The sequence below is a fragment of the Solea solea genome, chromosome 3, assembly GCF_958295425.1.
Source record: "Solea solea chromosome 3, fSolSol10.1, whole genome shotgun sequence".
Taxonomy (NCBI): Eukaryota; Metazoa; Chordata; class Actinopteri; order Pleuronectiformes; family Soleidae; genus Solea; species Solea solea.
Genome location: NC_081136.1, coordinates 33,818,260 through 33,840,628, shown reverse-complemented (window position 1 = coordinate 33,840,628; position 22,369 = coordinate 33,818,260). Strand labels below are relative to the sequence as shown.

General features: G+C 42.6%; 1 protein-coding gene across 2 annotated transcripts in view; it reads right to left on the bottom strand.

Annotated features, from left to right (window-relative positions):
- snd1 (staphylococcal nuclease and tudor domain containing 1) overlaps positions 1-22,369 on the bottom strand; it is a 167,813-nt gene that overhangs the window by 33,792 nt on the left and 111,652 nt on the right. For both annotated transcript variants that reach the window (XM_058625515.1, XM_058625514.1), the window contains exon 18: positions 3,619-3,760. In XM_058625515.1, the coding sequence (XP_058481498.1) occupies positions 3,619-3,760 (142 nt within the window). The remainder of the gene's footprint in view (positions 1-3,618; positions 3,761-22,369) is intronic.

Here is a 22,369-nt window from a genome sequence, read left to right as displayed (position 1 = left end):
GTAAATGGGCTCACACCCATCATCATTATGATGTCAAAAAGCAACGCTGGAGCGAGATGGCGTCGTTCGTCTTGTTCGGGCAACTTTCGCTGAGGCTTCCAAACTTCACAGCAGGCGAGAGCCACACCGGGGGGAAGCGGATGGTCAAAGAGTGCTTGATAAAAGCATTTTTGCTCCATCTGGCAAATTGGGTGCAGGCAGTTGCTGCCAAAAACACTGGCTGAATATTGTCTCCGATGTTATCTGGGGGGAAGAATTCGTCAGCAAAGCGACCCCTGTGCCATGGAAGAAATCCAAATTACGGCGACATTTGATAAAAAAAAAAAAAAACAAACCGGGGAGGGTGCTGATGATAGAGAGGGGCAACCTCAGGGAGCTGGAACAATGTGACACACAGTTTAATATCAAAGAGACTCTGAAGACTCGGTTCTGAATCAAATAGATTGAACTAGAGCTGCAACTAACTAATAATCTGTTGATTATTTTCACGAGTCATCGCTGGGTCCATAAAATGTCAGAAAACATTAAAAAATGTTGATCAGTGTTTGTGAAACCTGGAAATTATGATGTTCTCGAACGTCTCGTTTTTGTCCACAAACCAAAATTTACTTTTTAATGATTTTTGTGATATGGAGCAAATAAACCAGATAATATTCACATTTAACACTCTGACACAGTCAGAAATCTTGTTTTAATCATAGGAAAATGCAAACCTTCAAAAAAATAACTGATTAATCAAGTAATTGTTTCAACTCTAGATTTAACCCTAAGCCATTTACAGCTGCAGTGCATTATTCTGATTTGTTTTGCTGTTGCTGTTGTTGTTCTGCCTCTGTTTGGTCTGTGTGAACAGAAATGAAGTAACATGAATTCTATGCTGTGTCCTTCATTTAAAAATGGGCTCTGTCAAGCAACACTATCAGACCTGACTGAGGGAGCAACTGTGTGTAATACAGTGGCAGAGCAGGGGCAGGCAGGGTAAGAGGCACGGACACTATTTTGTTGTGTTTTTAGTCATACTGCAGCCCGTCTCACTTCTCTCTACTATCGACATAAAACAAACCACTTCCTGTGTGCAGGGTGGGAAGTGGACGGGTGTATATATTATATATATTTATATATATTTAAATATATATAAATGACTTTGCTTCAGTCACTGAGGAAAAGGTAAGAGAGAGGAGGCGTGAGAAGGGTGAAAGCACTCCGCTTGTATGGTTGTAGCACCTCTTACACTTTGATGTAATCTTCAAGGTGTTGGTATGACTTGATGCAACTTTGAGGAAACGTCAGCAAAATCGAAAGTGGGGTGGGGGGGTGGGGGGGCTGAAAGAAGGAGATGAGGACAGCAAGGTAGGCGGGTGAGAACTGGTCAAGTTGCACCTCCCGATAAAAAACTACAGCACATCAGCCTCTGGGTGGAAGAACACGGGCCAATTAAATGAAAAATAAATAAATAAAAAAAAGGCCTGAGCATTGCTGGATCATCTAAAAATCATGCCTTTATATGAGAAAAGATTAAATAACTCACAGCTCTCCTGTCAAAATGAACTGAGAACAGCAGTTTAAGGGAAAATGCAGCTTGTGTACATTTCCCATAAAGCAACACTCTTGCGTTGCTACTTAGAAAAAAGTTGTAATTGCTTTGCATTTCGCAAGTTCCCCAGGCCCCCCTTTATTTATACATAGCGCATTAAAGGAATTCATGAGAAATGTGTAAAACATCAATAAAAACATATTTGATTTGCTCTTCCAAGCGCAGCTCGGGTTTTCAGACTTTCAAGATTTTCACCATGGGGACAAAGCTCCACTTCACATTTCGCCGTACATTCTCCCGGCTGACAGTAATAATGGAAGAAATAACTCTATAGCTTGTGTTTCTGCCTTTTGACCAGCGATAAACATCGCACACAACCTCAATGTCTCTCCCGACTTGCAGGAGTGAGGCTGGAGTAGCCAGAGGCGGGGGAAGGGCTTTAGATTTTAATCTATGGCTTATGGCAACGAGATGAATTGCAAATGTTTCTGCACACTTAGCAACACCTGCAAGTTTCAGGAGAGGGGAGGGGGGAAAAAAGAGCGACGAGTGTTTAAAAACAGCAATTTGGGGCCAAATGCTTTTCTCACACCATTATTTGATTGGATTATTATGGTACAAATGATGCCCAAGATCAAATTGGCAATTAAGAAAATGAATTAATGACTGCAGTGAGGGAAAATTAAAAGGTCGATTTCATGGCCTCTGACTGTCAACCGCCACGGAAACCAGGTGTGGGAGACCACGGTATCCCCGGCTACTGTCACACACCGGCAGACAGTGATGATTGGTATTTAGGCTTAAGATCTGTCCCTACTGGTTTGTGAAGCAGAGCTGTGTTTTTCTAAATGTGCGTTAGACTTCTATAAGGTGATCTTAAATGCAATTGTTTGGGCTACGGAGCTGAGAAAATACCAAGTGGTGAATATAAATTAGCACCACTCACATTTTAATTAACTGATATTGATACTGATAAACCAGGTGATGCAATTTGGTACAAGTACCCAAGAGTAATTTTCCAAAATTAGCACACTTATAGTTACAAAAACAAAGATTAAAATAAGAATTTGTGACACATAATGGCTTGATAATGCACACTAGGGAACTTTTCACATAGCCCACTGCAAAAAATGGCCATAGTTGTTCCTTTCTTGAAAATCACTCCAAAGGTGATTTGTGGCACAGGATTCTTAAGAAATGCCTGTACAAAAAACCCAACGATTTTTATTATAAAGCTGTCATACACTCATATAAACATAATGATGAGTCGTATATTTAATATCCTGCTGATAAACCTTCCAAAATATGACACATTGGCCCTTTAAGTGGTGAAAAACAAGTCGAAACTTCCAAGTTTCACCCCCAACTTTTGAATTCTACTTTCTGTAAACACAGAAACATAACAAATGGCATAATTTTGGTATTGCAGATGATGGGCCGTTAAGCATACTACCTGAAAAACGGACTGTTACCCATCACAAAACAGCACCAGGGAGGCATTATGTGAGCAGTCATTAATGTACACACACACACACACAGAGACACACTCGCTCCATACTGACACAAACTGAGCATGTGAGAGAGCGAGCAGCCACGCGGGAATACCAGGGATTGTTAGTTTTCCCATCTCCAAACTTTTCCCTCCCGTCCTCCCCATGTCCACAGTGACAAGAGGAGACGGTGTGATTTATTCCTGTCATTCAACAGCAATAAAAACGGGGGGAACATCCTTTCTTTTAGTCTCCGCTGGTGACAGAGAGGCTGCAGCAAAGGACGAGGTGAATATCTTAGTGGTCATTGTCATTCATAAAGTCAGTCCTGGTGCTAAAGGAGATTAAAAAGTGAAGAGAGAGCCCTTTGCTTGCGCGTCCCAGTGGAGACCGTTTGTGGCTGTGCTCAGTGCCGGATTGCATGAAATGACGAAACAGTCAGTGGAGCATGAAGTAATGCCACATGTTTACTAGAAATCCAGTTTTCACTCAATCACATTTGTTCTGCCACCATATTTTATGTCTGCGGCGCCGAGAAATGATCAGCTAACACATTTGAAATCACGTCATTCATATATTCTCATTGCGGCGTACCTGTCTCGACGTCCTGGGCGTAGACGTGCAGGGTGTCTGTGATTTCGGTGACAAATACCGGCCTGTAGTTGGCCACGCGTTCCTTCTCTTCCGTGACGTGGACAACCTCCTCGACGGGTTTCTCCTCATAGTTGGCCCAGACCTACAACGCACACACAGACACATGATTAAAAACATTAGTTAATAAATACAAACGTGTAAAATAGACAGTTTCTGGAAAAAATGTGAATCACAATTTTTTCACAAAAACGAAATGTTTATTGCACTCATGAAAAAAGGATTAGAAACATTCAATTAGGCATTTAAGTAAAGTGCCAAACAGTGTGATTTCTTTAGGCCCTGAACATGGCACTGCATAGGGCTTATTGCTATTGTTATTATTGTTGTGACTTTGACATATGGTGTGTTTCCACTGGCTCAACTCGTGACGTCATAATCAGGGAAAAAGCGAGTGCCGTCACAGGAAGAGGCACAAGAATCCGTGACAGCACTGCCTGCGATCGCCAGTCAAATGCAAAACTTTTTTTCGGGTCGGGCGGTTGTGTGATTCTCGTCACTACCACCTGGGTTTTCATCACCATCCATTTTGCATTTATTTCTGCTTAGCAGACACTTTCCCATTATGTTCTGTGCTGCACTCACTCAGCACAAATAGGATTGTTTATTTGCACCGCAGCTCTTGAAATGAAATGCAGAAGAATCGCTGTCATTTAGAAATGAGATCACGTGTCGCTGTGAATCGAGATTGCGATTTTTTTTAGCAGTTTATCACCAGTATTTCATGAAAATAACTATAGATATTGTATATAAAAGGGTGAACAGTCCTCAGGAAGTAAGAATATACCTAATCGCTCCCAAGGGATGACTAAAAAAAGTCTGTGAATGGAAGTCTATGAGAACATTTCTCTACTTCTCACTTATTGTTACAGTTCTTCAATTGTTCATTATGTCAATTTTGTGAAGAAAAACAGACAGCAGAGTATGAGTGGACATCAGTCTGAATGCAGGTGACACCTGAATTTCTCGGTTGCACAAACTCAGCGTGGCAAACGTCAAGTCTTCAAAACGGGAGATCACATTCTTACGGGTGACGTCGAAAAAATACGGGAGACGTGAGTGTTTAAGAGTGAAAGTCAAACAAATGACGACAGCAGCACAGTGATTACTTCTATCAATGTTGTCTGGACTAAATTGAAGTGATTGTGTGACTATTTCCCCGTGTCATGTTTTACTACAGTGACAGGATCCCTGGGACTTCACTGCGGACATGTCAGGACATTAGTTTGACTATTTCATCTCGTGTCTAACTGTCGTTTTATTGCCTTTTTGTGGGACAAATTGACTCGTGTTAAGGTTCAGTCCCGGGTCAGGGTTCATGATTACAGATTAACCTCGTCGTGGTCTGAAAAGGCCACAAGCGCGGGACAGAATTTAGCCAGCGAGCGCTGCAGCTCCTGTGTGTGTGTGTGTGTCAGTGTGCATGTAAGCAGGTTACAATCCTTTCAATGCTGCATCAAGGTTAGTTCTCTTGACTCCCCGGGAGAAAGCGAGGGCTCATTAGGTGGAAGTGCTTTGCCTTGGGCCACGTGTCGAACTGCATTGATGTTAAGGTGTGTGTGTGTGTGTTTGTGGCTTTGAGTAAAGTAACGGAATTAAATGTGTGCGTGAACACAAAAGACGGTCACTGTGCGAGTGAGATAATCAGCTCGATGCACGTGAAATCGCTGGAGAAGGGGAGTAAAGGAGAGATATACATGGGAGGATACGGGGGAGTAAAGATGGGCGGAGAACTCAAAAGTCAAAAAGTGTAAATGAGTTTCATGCCACTCCAATTTTTTGTTTATTGCTTGTTACCGTTCACTTCTCCGGGCTATTTGGGAAGTATTTACTTTTAAAGGTTATATATATATAAAAAAAAAGATGAAAAGAGGCAGAGAGAGATGTTTTTTTTAAACATTTTTAGCCAATTAGATTATTTAACTGCATGGTATCATGAAGCTAATTAGATTAGCTAGTTTTTATGTCGTTGTGTTGTCGTCTGCAGTGCTACGCTACTTTTAAGGCTAAGATAATCATACCCAAGGCTGGCTTTTTTATTATGGTTATTAGTGTGTGTGTGTGTGTGTGTGTGTGTGTGTGTGTGTGTGTGTGTGAGAGAGAGAGACAGACAGAAGTTGATGAAAAAAGAAGAACAGTGTAGTAGCATCCCCCCTCTACGTGCTAACAAAAGGCAGGGTCGCACTACACAATTACATTTAATTATTCATCCCACAAATACTGCGCACACGCACACACACACACACACACACACACACAGAGGAAACAGACTTGAAGGAAAGAGTGCAGGTAGAAATTGTGGGGATTGAGGGCGAGTAAGGTTAATTACTCGTGGCAGAAAACACAGCCACGCTTCATAAACCTGGAGATCAACCGCGATATCTTTGTATGGCATTAACATAGGTGTGTGCATCATTAGTGTATATGTGTGTATACATATATATATATGCATATACAACCAAATGCGCACATTCTATGCACAGTCACACAGCCCGGTGTATATAAAGTGGGTGGTAATAAACATGCTCTCCACATTGCCATCGAGCCCGACATAGCTTGGCTTTTAATCAAACCTGCAGCGCCAATTAGGGCTGACAAAGATTAGAGTGTCAGCATTCATTAGCCCGGCGGTCATCACTGCGGCACAGTTAGGTGGTAACAAATGGGTGGCTTTATGGCGAGATTGGACACCACGACCACAAGTTTTCCCATTGACCCTCTGACTTTTTGAGCGTGGATGTCGCCACAACAAGAGATTGAGGTGATTAACTGATGGTTCATGGTGCTTTGAGAGTGTCTCTATTTTCTTGTTGTGTCATGCCACCATGCACGGTCGCTCATGTGCTGTGATCAACTACTGTGCAAGCTGAAGTTGGCTTTGGTTGGTTCTTAGCTCTTTATTTACTCTACTTTCTACTTCTGTCTTTGTAGAAGGACAGCTGGGAACTTCTGTCCATTTGTTGTCTTATGGCAACCGACATTTTTTTTCTTTGACTTTTGGTTGTTAAGCTGTGTTTGTGTTTTGTTTCTGTTTTTTTCACACCTCTAATGTTACCGCCACACTTTGTGGCCGGTTTCAAATGAAAATGACTGCCGCTGCTTCTCCCCTCTTTGAAGCTATGTGCATAAAAAGGGGGCTAAAATCATGCCGACGCGGGGGGCGTATAATTTGAGCAGCATGCTTGGAGACCACAAGCAGCAGAAGCTTCAGTTCTCCATCTGTGTCTGCGCGGGATTTCGTTTAGGCAGAGTACCGAGTGTGGATCACACACATTTTGATTTATGCCAGCGTGTAAAAATCGAAGAAAATGCTTAGAAGTATAAAAAAATAAGAAGCGGGTAATGTGAAGGAAATGTACCTTTATGTGTGTATTAATATATACCATAACATTTTATCTGTCCCATCCTCTGCCTCCATCTTGCCCTATCCCTTGTGTCCTCTTCTGTTACAGCAACTGTCCTCATGTCCTCCTTCATAAAATCCATGAATCTTCAACCTTTTCCTCCTGCCCGCAGCTCCATCTTCAGCATCCTTTGTCCAGTTTAATCACTGCCCCTTCCTCTGCACGTGACCAAACATCCCAGACTTGCCTTTCTTACTTTATGTACAGACCCTGCTGTGATTCCACATCCCAGGATTCTAGTTCCAGTCGGTAGTCGGTAAGATGGAAACACAGGCTGTAATGGTTGTAGTTTTGTTTGCTTATGTGTGCTTGCTACGATGTGTTCACAACAGCAGGAGAACGTCCGGGTAAGAGTTAGGGTGCGGGTTCCCGTCTCCCGTGCAGGAGAAGCTACAGAAAATGTCTCCAGAGACTTTTACAGACACCTGTGTCTTCACACATAATGCACCGGGACAATTTCAGGTAAAATGTCCAGACTTCAGTAGCTCACAGTGCGCATTTCACACCGCTGTAAACCGTGTCTGAGACTACAGTGACGGTGGGATTTCACCGCCATGAAGAGCAGGTTTTTGCCTCATCTCAGAGTACACTATTAGAAACAGTAGAGTTTTATCTTGTATAAGCCACAAATAAATGAACACACACACACACACACACACACACACACACACACAGTGCCCAGGGCTGATGACCTTTCGTGAGCAGCCAACCATCCTGTTTGTTCCACTTCAGTGCAGGTATATGACTTCTGCTTCTGCCGCCCTGCAACTGCAAGCAGAGACTCAAGCCACTAAGCTGCCAGAGAGAGAATGACAGAAGCAGAGAGAGAGAGAAGAAGAAGAGAAAAAGAGGAAGAACGCGAGAAAGAGAGAAAGTGAGAAAGTGAAAAAGCAAGAAATAGGCAGGCCATTAAAGCTTGTGTTCAAAAGGACAACTCTTCCTAATAACGGGGGCCGAGCGGAGAAAGGTGGCAGGTTGAGCTGACCTTCACAATTCCTGAATGACAAAACACACTTATAGCCAAGTGTGTGACAAGTGAGTCCAGTTGGGGTTACATGATGGCCGTGTTTTTGTTTTTCTACTGCTGGAAAAAAGTAACCGTCAAAACATACAAAACCCACTGGCTGAAAAGAAGGTTTCAAGCATGTGTGGAAGGAAATAGGAAATAGGAAATTATCCTAGCCGCTGATTTATTTGGCTCATCATCAATGATCCAAACAGTTGTAGTCAATCATTGTCTTTCACATAATACCAAATGAAAGTAATTTAATATAAAAAAAAAAAATAAAAAAAAGGCATCATTTAAGAATTAAATAACTACTCTCCTTTCATAAAAAATTACGGGAATCTTTGTCAGAAAAATGGTTGCTTGAATGTTTTAATAAACCTAAAAGCAAAAACGCTTTGGCGCTGTGAAAGAAATACCTCATTACATGCACGTTGATGCAGTAATTCTCCAGTGTCTGTGCCAGGAAAAAGTAAAAAAAAAAAAAAAAAAAAAAGTCTCACTTTCCCCCACACCAGATACGTCGCTGATGGAAGAGGAGCTCTTTTACAGTCGGTAAGTGCATCGCAGCCTTTTTTGGAGAGTTTAAGTGGTCTGCTTATTAGCTTAGAGCTGATTTGTCTGAATATTTCTAACTCGATGAAGAGCGCGGCAGCAGCCTCCGAAGACCGAGCGGCGGTGCCATGTTCGTAGATGTACGTGCGCACAGGCACAGGTGGATGAAAACCAACAGATGATGGAACCCGCATGAGGAGCCAGAGAGAGAGGCTGAGGGCCGGTCTGACGTTTGAACACCGATTAAAGGAGGCAGTGTATGTGTGTGCAAGTGTGTGTGTGTGAGTGGAGGGAGAGACAAATTGCAAGTGAATGTACACATTACGGCAAATTTACGCCAACATTTTCAAAGAGAAGGCCCAAAAAACCGCAGGACTTCAAGCAAATATGAAGGGTTTTGGTTTATTCATTTAACTGTTGAGAAACATGTTCAAAACTGTTTCTCAACTAAATAAAGTGGAGTTTTCTCCACTTTATTTTTAGATTCACATCGAGAACATTACAAAGGCCCCGTCTTTGATTACCAAGGTGCACTCAGAATAGAGAGCGTCTTGAAAAGAACACCATGATCCGCACTTGAAATCTTCACAATTCCTCATTAACCTGTCTACACACTTTGTCCTCGCGCACACGTAGAGCACCTGCAGATTTCTGATTCAAACGCACCGCGGTTACTTGTGTAACGCAGAAACAACAAATCTGTTGTAAATGAGGTGAAAAGTACTGTAGATTGTAGCGTCTGCTCTTCTTACATAGGAACTTGCACACTTTCATTGTTCATTAATTACCCAATCACATTGGGAGAATGATTTAAATCAATAGGAGCATGTTATTCATAAGAGTGCACTTTGTAAATCAATTTAGCCCCTATTATGTCCCTGATGAATCCCCTTTAGAGAGAATGGTTCATTAATTCAATCGGGGCACATTTTTCTCTTTCAGTCTCTCAGTGCAAACATCAAAAGGCTCAAATCTACACATGTGAATATAACGTGAACCCATTTACTAGTCATTTAATTCTGTTTCAGTGGCAGGTGAGTGAGCTCTGCTCAAGAAACACAACAAATCAAGAGATGGTACCAAAGATTTAAAAATTAACTTCCTGAAATCTCAAAATGATCCTCACACACAAACTCACTAAATGTTGTGCTGAACCTGGTGTAAACTGCTGCAAGGTAGAGCTGAAACAATTCATCGATTAATCGATTACTAAATTAATCGACAATTACTTTGATAATTGATTAATCGGTTTGAAGCTTTTTTCATGATTAAAAACAAGATTGTTTAAGCTTCTTAAATGTGAGTATTTTCTTCATTTCTTTGCTCTGGATGACAAAGAAATCATTAAAAGTGAACAAAACAAGACAAACACCAATCAACATTTTATGGACCAAACAATTAATTGACAGATTAATCGATTATGAAAATAATCGTTAGTTGCAGCTCTACTGCAAAGCATTGACATATCGTACAAAATGTAGCCCTGAAATTCAAATAAGCCATAGAAAACCTGCATTGGCATCACATTAATAACAGGAAAAAAGGTAGGTGAGGCCTGGGATTTCCTGTTGTTAAATGATGTGGTCTATATCGACTCTAAGTCATTAGAGATGGAGGACGATCAACACGACGGACGGCTGCTTCATCGAGAGGCTTTCTGCCACATCACCGAGGAGAGACCTGACGTTCAGTTCCGAAAAGTGACACCTTTACGTTTTTTGTTCAAATAAAAGCCTCATTTAAAAAGGTGGAGAACACGTAAAAGGTCAGTTATTCCCGTTTTTGAAATGAAATTTAATTAATTAAGAATAATTGTGTGTACCTATCAAGGTCATAAGACTGTGGTGCAATTAAAGACAATTAAACCACGATCTTAGGGTCTTTACACTCTTAAGTAGTTGTTTTTCAAGTACGTGAGGATGAGTCAAAATTCACCTCTAACATTATTTGAAATCTCTTTTTGTTTATTCACGTCACCGTTGATGTTGGGGGTTTTTATTATAAAGGGAGTAAAACACAAGTGGACTATATCACTTGGTGAGTGATAACAATGACATAACAATGATAATTATTTTCTCCATTAATCGAGTCATCGTTTGGTCCTGGAAATGTCAGAAAACGTTAAGATTTCTTTGCCATCTGGAGCAAAGCAATGAAGAAAATGTTCACATTTAAGAGGCTGAAACAATCAGAAATTTTCTTTCAATCTACAAACCCATTAATCGATCATCAAATTAGTTGACGATTAATCTAGGAATCGATTAATAATCGAGTAATTGTTTCAGCTCTAAATAGAATTGGGGCTTTTAAGCCACTATGACTGTGCCAGTGTAAGAAGTCGATGTGAGGTTGACGTTTGACGCAGCACACGTTGACAGACGTGCTCATCAGGGCCCATTGACTGATTTATTAACGATAACGATCACAATGTTCAGAAGGTGACGACAACCTCACCGTTACAACTGCCTATGCCACTAAAAGTCTGCAAGGTTAAGAGGGGGGTTTGTTGATGGTATGTTAACCTCGTCTGTAGTGATGGGACAACGAAAAGGGGCGGGGAAAACAGAAGACAATGATTTACCGGACGTGGGCAGGACACGCTTCCTCATCACTGCTTCCATGCTGTCCGCATATTCAGATATAACGCATGACCGTCTTGCATCGTAAAAAAAAATCAAATAAATAAAAACGACCATGCACAGTAGGGAAAAAGAAATCACTAAGCACAGTTGTGGCCTTGGGAAGCTACAACGCAATAGCAGCATTGTTCCTGCCGCAGCGGACTAATATAACGCGGCTCGAATATGACGTCTGCAAGGCCAACCATGTGGACGTGGTAACAAAACACGTCGGCTGCACACACACCCACATGCCAAGCTGTCATAGCGGAAACCTACAACAGTGGTATATCATGTTTATTACAAACAGCAATGTCGAGTCGCATGGGTTCCGTGATCTGCTGAGGTTTCCCTGCACATTACAGTATCAAGAGTTATTTACATTATTTACAAAACAATTTGAGCACGGGCAAGAATCCCGAGGAGTTGAGTCTGTGCCAGTATCTAAGCTTCAAGCTGTGATCAATATATATATATATTTTTTTTTTTTTTTTTTAAATCAATCACCGCTGGACCGCTTGCCAACAGAGAGGTCAGAGTAGAGGGTTTTAGGTTTCTTGATACGCTGCCAGCAAAAGAAGCAGCTGCAGCAAAACTCGGGACTAAGTTCTAGACCAAAAGGAAAGCGAGTATTTCAGTATTCTAACACATCGTAAGAAGCCTGAAAACACAATAGCTGCAAGATCAATACTTTACAAACTTGATGAGATGCAGGCACTGTACGTTCAAACTGAGACGAAGAACTGTGTATATAAGATATAAGAAGTTTCTTTGAATGGAATTCTATGGTAAATCACTTGATTTAGAATGTCAGTACATTTTTCTGAGGGCCCGAATTTAGATTTCTAGATTTCAGGTCTCTTCTTTCACAGAACACGATGTCTATTTAAATGATGTCCCAATTTATGGACTGGCGACTTGTCAGGGTGTCAGCTGGGATTGGCACCAGTGCACCCCCCCCCCATGACCCTCGTGTGGAGGATAAAACAGTAGAAGATGAGTGAGAGTGAGTGATGTTCCAATTTATAGAAAGATGGGACAATGAATCACTTCAGATACGAGTGGACGCCAGTGATAACTGGCGTCGTCAAAAAGGTGACATGTGTAAAACCTCAACATTGCATTGGTCAGAAACCGGTTATGCAACCGTTTGCACACTTGATTTCAACCCTTGACCGCACTGTCCGGCTCCGGAACACAAATCAATCCTAATCTGCTCAGATAAGAATATTTTAAAAAATAAAATAAAACACATCTACGTTTGAGGCCAAACCACACTCGGGGGAGAGAGGGAATGCAGAAGAGGGATGGAGGGAATGAGTCTCTTGGATGTGGTTACTTAGCAGATAAATTATGCATTAAAACTGCACAGGTGGTGGGGGACAGGGTTTTTTTTAGAGGACGAGGAGGAAGCCGAGCAGCTGGAGAATTCACAACAGAAACGGGGGAGAAAAAGAGTGAAGGGGGGACGGAGAAAAGCAGAGTTACACGCTAGCTTCATATCACGGCCGACAGATGTTCTGTCATCAAAGAGGGCGCCGAGCAAGTGGGCGAGGAGGCTCAACCCCGGCTTACATGGCGAATGGGACCCCCCTCCTTCCTTATGATGCTGTATGCACACAGTCCGGGGCTTGAAAACGACCTCGGGCTATCATGGTGGCGACTTGTTACACTTTTAAACTGACACAAATTCATCCACTTAGACGTGTGTGTGTGTGTGTTTGGGTAGAAGGTGGGAGAAGGTCTGTCGGCAACAGGCGCCAGACCGAGATTGTTGGTGTAATATGTGCATGTGAGGGGCATGGCGTTACCATGGCAACAAGACACGTGGGTGCACATGCAACTGGGGTGACGCACACTCACACAAACCTACACCTGTTCCGCAATCCTCATGGGTGCCGTCCGACTCGGCTGGTATAGAGAACCAGACAATGGACAGTTCACACACACACACACACCTTGTCCCTGGAGGCAGACGCCTCTGCCGCCAGGAACGACGTAGATGTGTATATGTTTGCACACGCGTGCCTCATGTCAGGTTTGTGTGTGCGTGTTTGTTGTCCCGCAACGAGTGTGTCCGCCTGTAGTCAAGCCAGGCGAGATGTCATCACAGCCAAACGAGAGTAGTGCTGGGGAATAAGCGTGTAATTAAAGCCCGACCAGCTGCAAGTGCAAGGGCACATGATGCAGACGCTCCGTCTTAAAATGGCCTCTTACGGACACGCGGAGGAAAAGGGGGGAGAGACGGGAAAATAACTAAGCCGCGGCCAAAACAAACACTTTGTCTGATTGTTTATTATGATAACCTTGATAAAAGAAAAATGAGATGTGGTTACACAGAAAGATGGAGGGCACTGGCCACACGAGAGCTTTGACCTACCATTCATTCGCTTGTCCTAAACTGATCTAGTAATTATAAGTATAATCTAACGGATGAGCTCACACGCTCCCTCACATTTGTTCCATGTTGATTCCAGCTGTTCTCATGACCTTGATGACAAATTGGCGAAGTTCTCTCTCTCTCTCTACACACGCCCACAAACCAAATACGCCCACAGCTCAGCACCACGCACAACGAAAGAGGGATAAAATTAACAGCGAATGCGGAGCATTTTAGCCCACCCCCGTCCCTTCTGCTGTTCCTTTCATCCGTCCTCAAGAAGGTAGGTTTATCAACTCGAGTAGAGCGCGGTCTTTAAGAGCACGCTCTCCGTCTGATCACTGGAAAATGTAAAGAATAGAGAGACAAAGGAGTGGGTGTGAAGTAGAGTGATTAAGATATAGGACTACCTCGATGCTACAATGCATAAGTATGCAATAAAAAGCCAATTAATCAACTTTTTAATTACCAGGCCATTTTGTCCCTGATTGCCATAGTGTTGCCATGACAACTGGTTTCCCAGGATGGTGCTATTGCTCTATTTTTTCCCTCCACTAAGGACAACCGATCAAACCTTTCACTCCATCGTCTTTTCACTCCTCCTGCTTTCATCGTCGTTTTAAAAGCAGGGGGAAACCAATATGGGTATGAGGAGGAAGGAGCCAAGGAGGCAGGGAAGGAAAAGATGTTGGGGATTAAGGAAATGGAAAGAGATGCAGGATAACAGCGAGTGACAGAGAGGTTAATATGGATCTGGCCATGGTGAGGAACAGCGAATGAAAGCAAAAAAAACAGGAGGGAGAACAAGGAGGGAAAGGAGGAAATTACGAAGGGGATTTGTGAGGAGAGGAAATTTGACAATATTATAACCCATATTTCCATATTACACAGGCGGTTTATAAAATCAGTTAAAGGTGTGATGTTCTCAAACACTACCTGCTTTTCAGTTTGAGAAACAACTCAGCTAAATAGCATATTAGTAGATGGGACTACCGTATGTTAGGCAAAAACTATATTAAAGTATAATATAAGGGGGCTAAAGAGAAAAGTGTTGGGAAATTGAGGAATGACGAGAGCCTGTTTATGTAACCGTCTCTCCCTAAGGCATGAGAAAAATAAAAAACACAGTCCCAATACTAACAGAGCGATCCAATTCTCTAGATGTAGAGAACTGGAGAGTAGGCGAGTCAGTCAGGACAGTAAGCAAAGCAACAGTGGACTGACCTAAATTACAGAGATTGCTGAAGTATTCTTTGTGAATCTTTGGATTTTGCAAAAAAAAAAATAGCTTTTTCAAAAACATTACATTCACATGCGAGTTTATATCCTCCAAACTACCACTGAAAACTCACTTTGTATGAACTGCCATGAATATTGCAGCTCGTTGAGATGCAATTGTTAACCGAGGTAAACATTAATAATCGCTTAAGTGGTTTTCAAGAAGACATTACCAATATGACCCTGTCTGGAATCTCTCAATCTGTTATAAATAGCAATAAAAGTGCTCTCAGTGTTCAGTGCAATTCATTCATCCAAACCGTTTGTGCCTGTACAGAAAAAACCCAATTACAGAATTTTCAAATTTTAATTTTAAGGCCAAACCCTAAACCGTACAAGCTAAATAAACAATGGCGATACATAAAAAGTATGAAAACAGTCAAATTCCAAGCCATTTTTTAATCTCTGGGTGGCAAAGCAGATGACATGATTAATGCCAACTGTCTGTCAAAATACTGTGATGATCAACCATGACAGAGTAACTCACAAACAAGAATCCAGTCTGTCAATCAAAGCAATTCGGTCCCTATCAATCCTACATCCATCTTTGCTGCATAGCATTCATCCATCTGTTCCTCCTTCCACATGTCATCATGCTCCAAGGTTGGCAACCCATGAAAACGGGTTCCATCAATTTTCTATTAAGGCCTAGCATTTTTTCTTTTTAAGCCTAAAACCATGTGACACCACAAAGCGGCGAAGGGAAGCTTGCAGCACACCGGTGTTGTATAGCTTCACAACAACATATTTTATTCCGTCGGGGGCAGCGTGACAATCCCGAGGTTTTTATTTCATGACAGCAAGAGGCCGCAGAAGACACTAAAATATAATTCTCAAAAATAAAACTTGAACTGACAGGTAGAGCCCTCCTCAGTTTCAGGAGAGACGTGGTTCATCTCATCCCCGTGTGTGAGACACAAAACCCGGGCCTGCAAACAAGAATTTAGTGCTTTGATACCTAGTAACTGCTTTCAGTGTCTACTCCATCAGGATTCCACTGTGAGACAAATAAGTGGGAGGAAAAAAAGTGTCATTCAGACAAACAACGGGGACCAAAACCGCTTTTGGGTGCTCCGGTTAGAAGGTGCACTTCAAAAGAAAGACCCAATAAAAAGACCAGAAGGCAGGGACGAAAGAAAGATTGTATCAATGAAACAATTCACTTTGCATTCTCCTCACACTGAGAACACATTAGAGAGCATGAGAACTAAGGGTAATAAAGTGAATGTCTAATTCAGGATCTTAGATTGGGAATAAGGGAGGCCCAAAACAAAGTGGAATGTGGAAAGTAGGAGAAGTTGAATTAAAATCCAAGGAGAAAGGTGTGGTTTAAACTGTGCAGGTACGGAGAGACAATGATTGAGAAAAAACAATGGGGCAGTGAGAGGAAGCAGAGCAATGAAACTCATCATAAAGCAAACGAAGGGGAAGAATATGCAAATGCTGATTGGGCATTAGCATCCGCACCGGCTACGAGCTGCTTCTCATTCTGTCTGCAGGTAAAGTGACATGAGCGGCCTCAACCGAGGCAAGGCGAGCAGGACCTGCACAACAGCAGCAGCAGCAGCAGCAGCAATAACACTCATTATAATAACAGCTATTTGGGAAGGTTAAAGGTGTCAGAAGCAACTAGCCCATGTCAAAGCCCTTTCAGTTGACACTGCCTAATTTTAATAGCTCAGAACTAATAAAAACCGCATTTCATTAAATGAGGAAAAAGTTTGAAGGTCTCAACCAGCGGAGACCACATTTAAATGGCGCCCTGAAGAAACAAATATTTAGCATTGCACTACACAGCAGAGACAAGCACACGGTGCGGGGAGGAGGGAGGGAAGAAAAGGTGGGGTGTTTCACTGCCGACCCATATTAAATGGAGTTAAGTGTGGCTCCGAGCAGGGGCCCTAAAAATGTCAAAGTGTGTGCAAATGACTGTAACTTGCATTTCTGATTTTAAGTGCACACACGGCTCGTGTGCCACTGCTTCCTTTCTCTCTCTCTCTGATTACACAGGGATGATTAGAGAAGAGCCTTGAAGCGGGGGGGGGGGAAGCAGAGAGGGATGAAATGTTTTCACAGCATCTGCTTGATGACTCCAAAACCACATAAATGTCAGTTATCTCGTGGAGGAAAATGTCATCACTGCTTTTAGCCATAATGGATCTTCACATGACTGGTGCGGCTCGCGCATCATGACCGGAATGTCTATGAGCGAAGCTGCAAGGTCACGGGAATGTCACCGGTGCAAGCTCATTCTAATAAAAGCTGCAGTGTCTCCTCTTTAGTCTCCATGACAAGAATCTATGGAACAATATGTGTACGCTGCATCCTTTTTAACTGAGCTACAGTTCGCCATTGTTTGGCTTGATTCTTGTGCCGGACATCTCTGCCTGTGACGCCACTCTGTACAGTAGTACAGTGGTACACATAGTACCAGGTACTTAAAAAAAGTACCTGGTACCAGGTACTATGCTAGTGGAAACGCAACTTAACTGTGTCGAGTCGAGTCGGTGGAAACACGCCATATCAGAAGTAACTGAGGGATCATTTGTATACAGTGACAGTGCAGAGGGGAACCTGTAAAACTGCTGAACTACTGGGTTTTTGGAGCCGTATAATTCACTTTTATAATTAAAGATATGTATTTAAGGGTATTCCAAGGGCAAGATTTTCAAAGATAAGTAACTTAAAAAAAAGGTGTACAAGCCTATGATAGGATTTAAGTCAAATTCCATAATTCTGCATCAGTTACTGGCCACGACAGAAGGTCTGAATAATTAAATATCTGTACTGTGATCATCATATACTGTATTTTTGGTTTTGCAGCCTGTTTTTTGTATACGTGTTTTAGCAGAGGTAAAAAGGACACAGCCACCACCACCAGTCCATCCTCAGCAAACCAAGTGGGAAAGTGTCTCCTTACAGCGTCCAAATTAGAGAACAAATACTCTGCCAGCCAAACTCCTGTGAGTGTATGTCCTTCACACTCACTTTCATCAGCAGAGATTGGGGAAAAATTGGGGCAGAGAATGAGGAGGAGGAGGAGGAGGAGGAGAGAGAAAAACAAGGAGGGAAAGCCTCAAGATGAAAGAAGAAGAGAGGGATGAAGAAACACAGGCATGACAGACCTGAGGGTTTGTGTTTTTCTGTCGAGGGTGGCATGTGTTCATCAGCCATATTGCAACATACAATGTCATATCACATTATTTACTCTGCCAACGTTTCACCTCCTCTCACTCTTTTCAGCCCTCAGCCCTTCATACCAGGAGCAGAGATGGGGGGGAGCGGGAGGTGAGGCGGAGGGACTGACTGAGTTATTTCTGCACTGATGAACCAGAGGCAGCCGCAAACCTGCCCCTGTGGACCTCTGCTAAGAGCCTTCAAGAATCCTGTGCATGACTGGAGAAGACGGAGCACAAGGCCAAGGACATGCAGACAAATGCATACAAACACACATGCAGGATCATATATGTAACAATAAAGGAGTGGCACACAGACAAATGAACACATGGACAGCATGAACACACAGTTCATGCTGACAGAAAATGCTGCACTGAACAAAAAGGCCGACTTCCTGTTTAAATGCTTCATCAAGTAGAAGGTTTCACGATTGTGAGTGTGTCCGCTCCTTGGGACTGTCCTTGTGTCCTTGTGGCTGGATGCATTTTGCAGAGGACATTTTCAAAGTCAGCAAGTTGCGATCCTGCAACTCATGTAAATGTATAATTCAGCGCGCAAGAAGACGAGACTGCTGAGATGAGACTCGCTTCGACGAGCGGTTTTCTAAGTTTCTTGCTCATCAAAACATGTCTTGCACGTGTCACTCTGCGGATGAACGCCTCCCGCATGACACTGACGCGGCAGTCCTGGTCTGATTAAAGATGAATATAAAGATAGAAGGGAGTGTTTGCATGTGTGTGTATTCATAAGAGTGCAAATGGAGCAGACAGACTGCTAAATTTGCAGCTTGGAACTGGGGGGGAAAGGGAGGATGAAGACAGACCGAGAGGAAACTGGGGGCTGGAGTGTAAATAAAACACACATCGCTGGGTCCAATGATCTCTTTTCCCCCCCGTCTTTCTGCCTCGGGACATTGAGGGTCCAGCTTGCCATCTACAGGGGGAAGAGTGTCCCCAGAGAGCACCACGCATGTCTGCGTCTGAGGCTGCACTCTTGGACTGCACATGCTCAGAGTGTGTTTGAGTAAGCAGGAAAGAGACGGTGAGAGTATGGTGTGCGCACATGTGGCGCCTCCCTCCATCTGCAAGCAAGTTTGTGTGTGTGTGTGCAGATGTGTACACGCTGCACTGAGAATCATATTATGTAATCTTTCAGCCATATGAAAAAGCCTACATCAGCTCTTTGCTTTTGTGGGGTCGGTGGTTCATTTGTGCACACATGCTCAGAGGAAAGACGACGGCAGGAGAAAACACACACACACACACACACACACACACACACACACACACACACACACACACACATTATGGGTAGTAAACAAACAGGACAGAAATGCAACACAGACACACACAAGAGCGTGTGCTCTATACTGGACAGTGTGATCCTCTCCATCTTTTCCCAGAGATGTGAGGTCTTAACATGGGTCACCTCTCCCATTGTGGCCACCTGCAGGCAATAAAGTCTCCTTGCTGTGAGCCTGCTGTGAGTCCTCTCTTGCCAACAAACCCTGCAACCATTATCCTGCTCGTGTATTGAGACATTTTGGCAAAGGGCCCAAGCAGTATCTCGGTGAATATGTTTATTTCAGCGTGGGACAGGGGTCTCCTGTGCCACTTATCTTAAAAGGTGACGTGCCATCAACTGGAGTTTTATTGTGGCGACATTGCTCGGCACTAAAAAGTCTCCTTTAAGTCACATTCGTTCTTAAAGTTCTGTCGCGTACCGTTTACAAGGGTTTATTGGCAGAAACTTAACAGCGTATAATTGCTCTAAAATAAAAATATTTACGTCTCCGAGTCTATGAATAAACCCTTTGCATATACTGCTCAGCAGCTTTAAATATACTAGCATAGGATTTTACTTTCAATTAACAACTGTCAAAATTACGATTTTATATTTATTATGAATTTATAATGCCGATCTCTTGTGCTGTACTTTATGAAACCGATGCAAGCTAATAATCCTGCTGTGGCATCGCAGTGGAGCAAAAACAGTTCAGGTGCTCCAGGCACATTCATTAGACTGCAACTGATATTTTTTCTAAGAATATCTGTTGGCGTGTGCTGCAGAGAGATTGCACAGTGCTAGGTTCTGGTTTGTTATGTTATTTCATCATCAGATGAATCAGATTATTATCATCATCAGTAGTGGTAGTGGTGGTAAATTGTGAAGAAGAAGAAAAAGAAAGAAAAACAAGGCTGATTTGGCCTCAGTGGGCAGAGAGAGGACTGCTGCAACCATGAGTCAACTGTGATGTCCTACTCACAGTTACAACATTGTGTTCCAAAGAGCCAAAAACACCAGTGCTAATTTTAGTCGCGATTGCTGATTGTGCGGCACTATGTAATACTGTGGATGATATATGCAGAACACAAGCAAGACTAGCATTGATATGGCAACGGGTGAGGTGATGTACTGTGACTTTTGGCACGGTCTTAGCCGTTCATCTCCCAGGGGGCGAAAAATAATGCAAATCACCGCTGACATAATCGTTCGCCTGATGCTCCGTCTTTAAAACGGCAGAGGAAAAATGCTGCGACCGGCACCGTTTCATTCACCCCATTACTTTCCTTGTATTTGAAAGGACATTTGCACACGCACGCACGCACGCACGCACGCACACACACACATTACATATTCTTTTAAAACGGTCAGGTAAAGCAACCAGGTTTACTGGACAGGAAGATTTAACATTAAAAGACACACAAAAGATATTGTTCAACCCAGGAATTTATAGGTACAAAAACTGAATACCTTTCGAATGTTGCAGCCCTAAATATCAGAGCAAAATAGATTTATTAAAGATAAGATAAGATAATTAAAAACAAGCCCTCTGCTTCTTCAGCTGTCCTAATTTTGAATATTTTCTGATTTCTTTGCTACGTGGAACAAAAATAATTAAAACTGAATTAATTTTACTTTGCGGACATAAAAAAAGGCTTTCAAGATTTGAGAAAAAAACAATCAATATATTTTTTTTTTTGTTTCATCGTGAAGATAATCAACAGATGAATTGATTATGAAAATAATCAGTAGCTGCAGTCCTTGTGTGAGCAGCCCTTATTCATTTAGTCACAATAATTAAGGCAAGTATGTGACTGTTTAAAGTCTATAATTACAGGCCGCTTCACTCAAGGAAAAACTGGGACTGACCAAAAAGGAGAGCTAAACTCAAAACCAGTGTTGGCAGAGGTCCATATTTTACTAAATTAAGATGAGAGAGTGTGCTGGACTTGGCACTAAATAATGAGACAAAGTGCCTTTTCCCTTTTATTTAGAGTTGCTCCACACAAAGCCTCCCAACAAACTGCTCTGAAACTGTTCCAAAAAGCAATTGAGAAAATGCAAACAAGCTGTGCTATATCGCGACGCCGAGAACGGAACCAAAGCCGCGAGGATACAGTGGATGATATTAAATTATGCTTCCTCTCTAATATGTCATTACGCGTCGAGTACAAATTTAAAACTACAGGGGACTGACGGAATAATGTCAGCACTATAGAGGATCAGTGCACGCTGACAAATTTCAGTATGTGAGAGCAAATATTTGGTGATGCAAGATCAGTGGGTGGCAGTGATTTATCCTGTAGCTGAAAGCAGCAGAAAAAGATGCAGAGGAAGAGACTCGAGTACACAATGAGTAAGTGCAACGGTGAGCTAAAAGCTGTCACCACTGTGGTTGCACAAGTCAACACCTGCAGGTACTGTTGACAACCATTGCTAATGGCCCTTGTCCACCCAGCTCGCCTCGCCTCGCCACAGTTTAGGTTGGTTATCCACTACAAAATAGAATACCTACTCAACGTGGGCGGAGTCATCACTGCACGGCTGCATGAAACTGCCGTGACTTTGTTTTACACAGGACACACAAACGAGTAACTAGTGACTAGTAACTGAATCATTAGAATCAGTTCATTAAAACTATTTGTTCACTACTAAGTCACGCATAGTACCGCCTCAGCTCACTTGGAACCTCGCCAGAGGTACTATGCTAGTGGGAATGCAAAATAACCGTGCCCTTGCCGAGGCAAGTTGAGCCAGTGGAAACACAGCATAAGTTACAGGTCCCTTTAACTGTGACATATCGACTCAAATGCAAATGGTGCCCAATGGTTCTGGTTCCCCAGAATTATTCAGGCACAAACTAAAACCAAAATAAAAGCAATAAAAGATTTGGAGCAACAATTGGGTTTGTCTAAAAGAAAAGAATTGGACACGCATACAGTGTTAAATTCACTTCACTCGAAGCATGCATAGATGAGCTACTTTAACATTA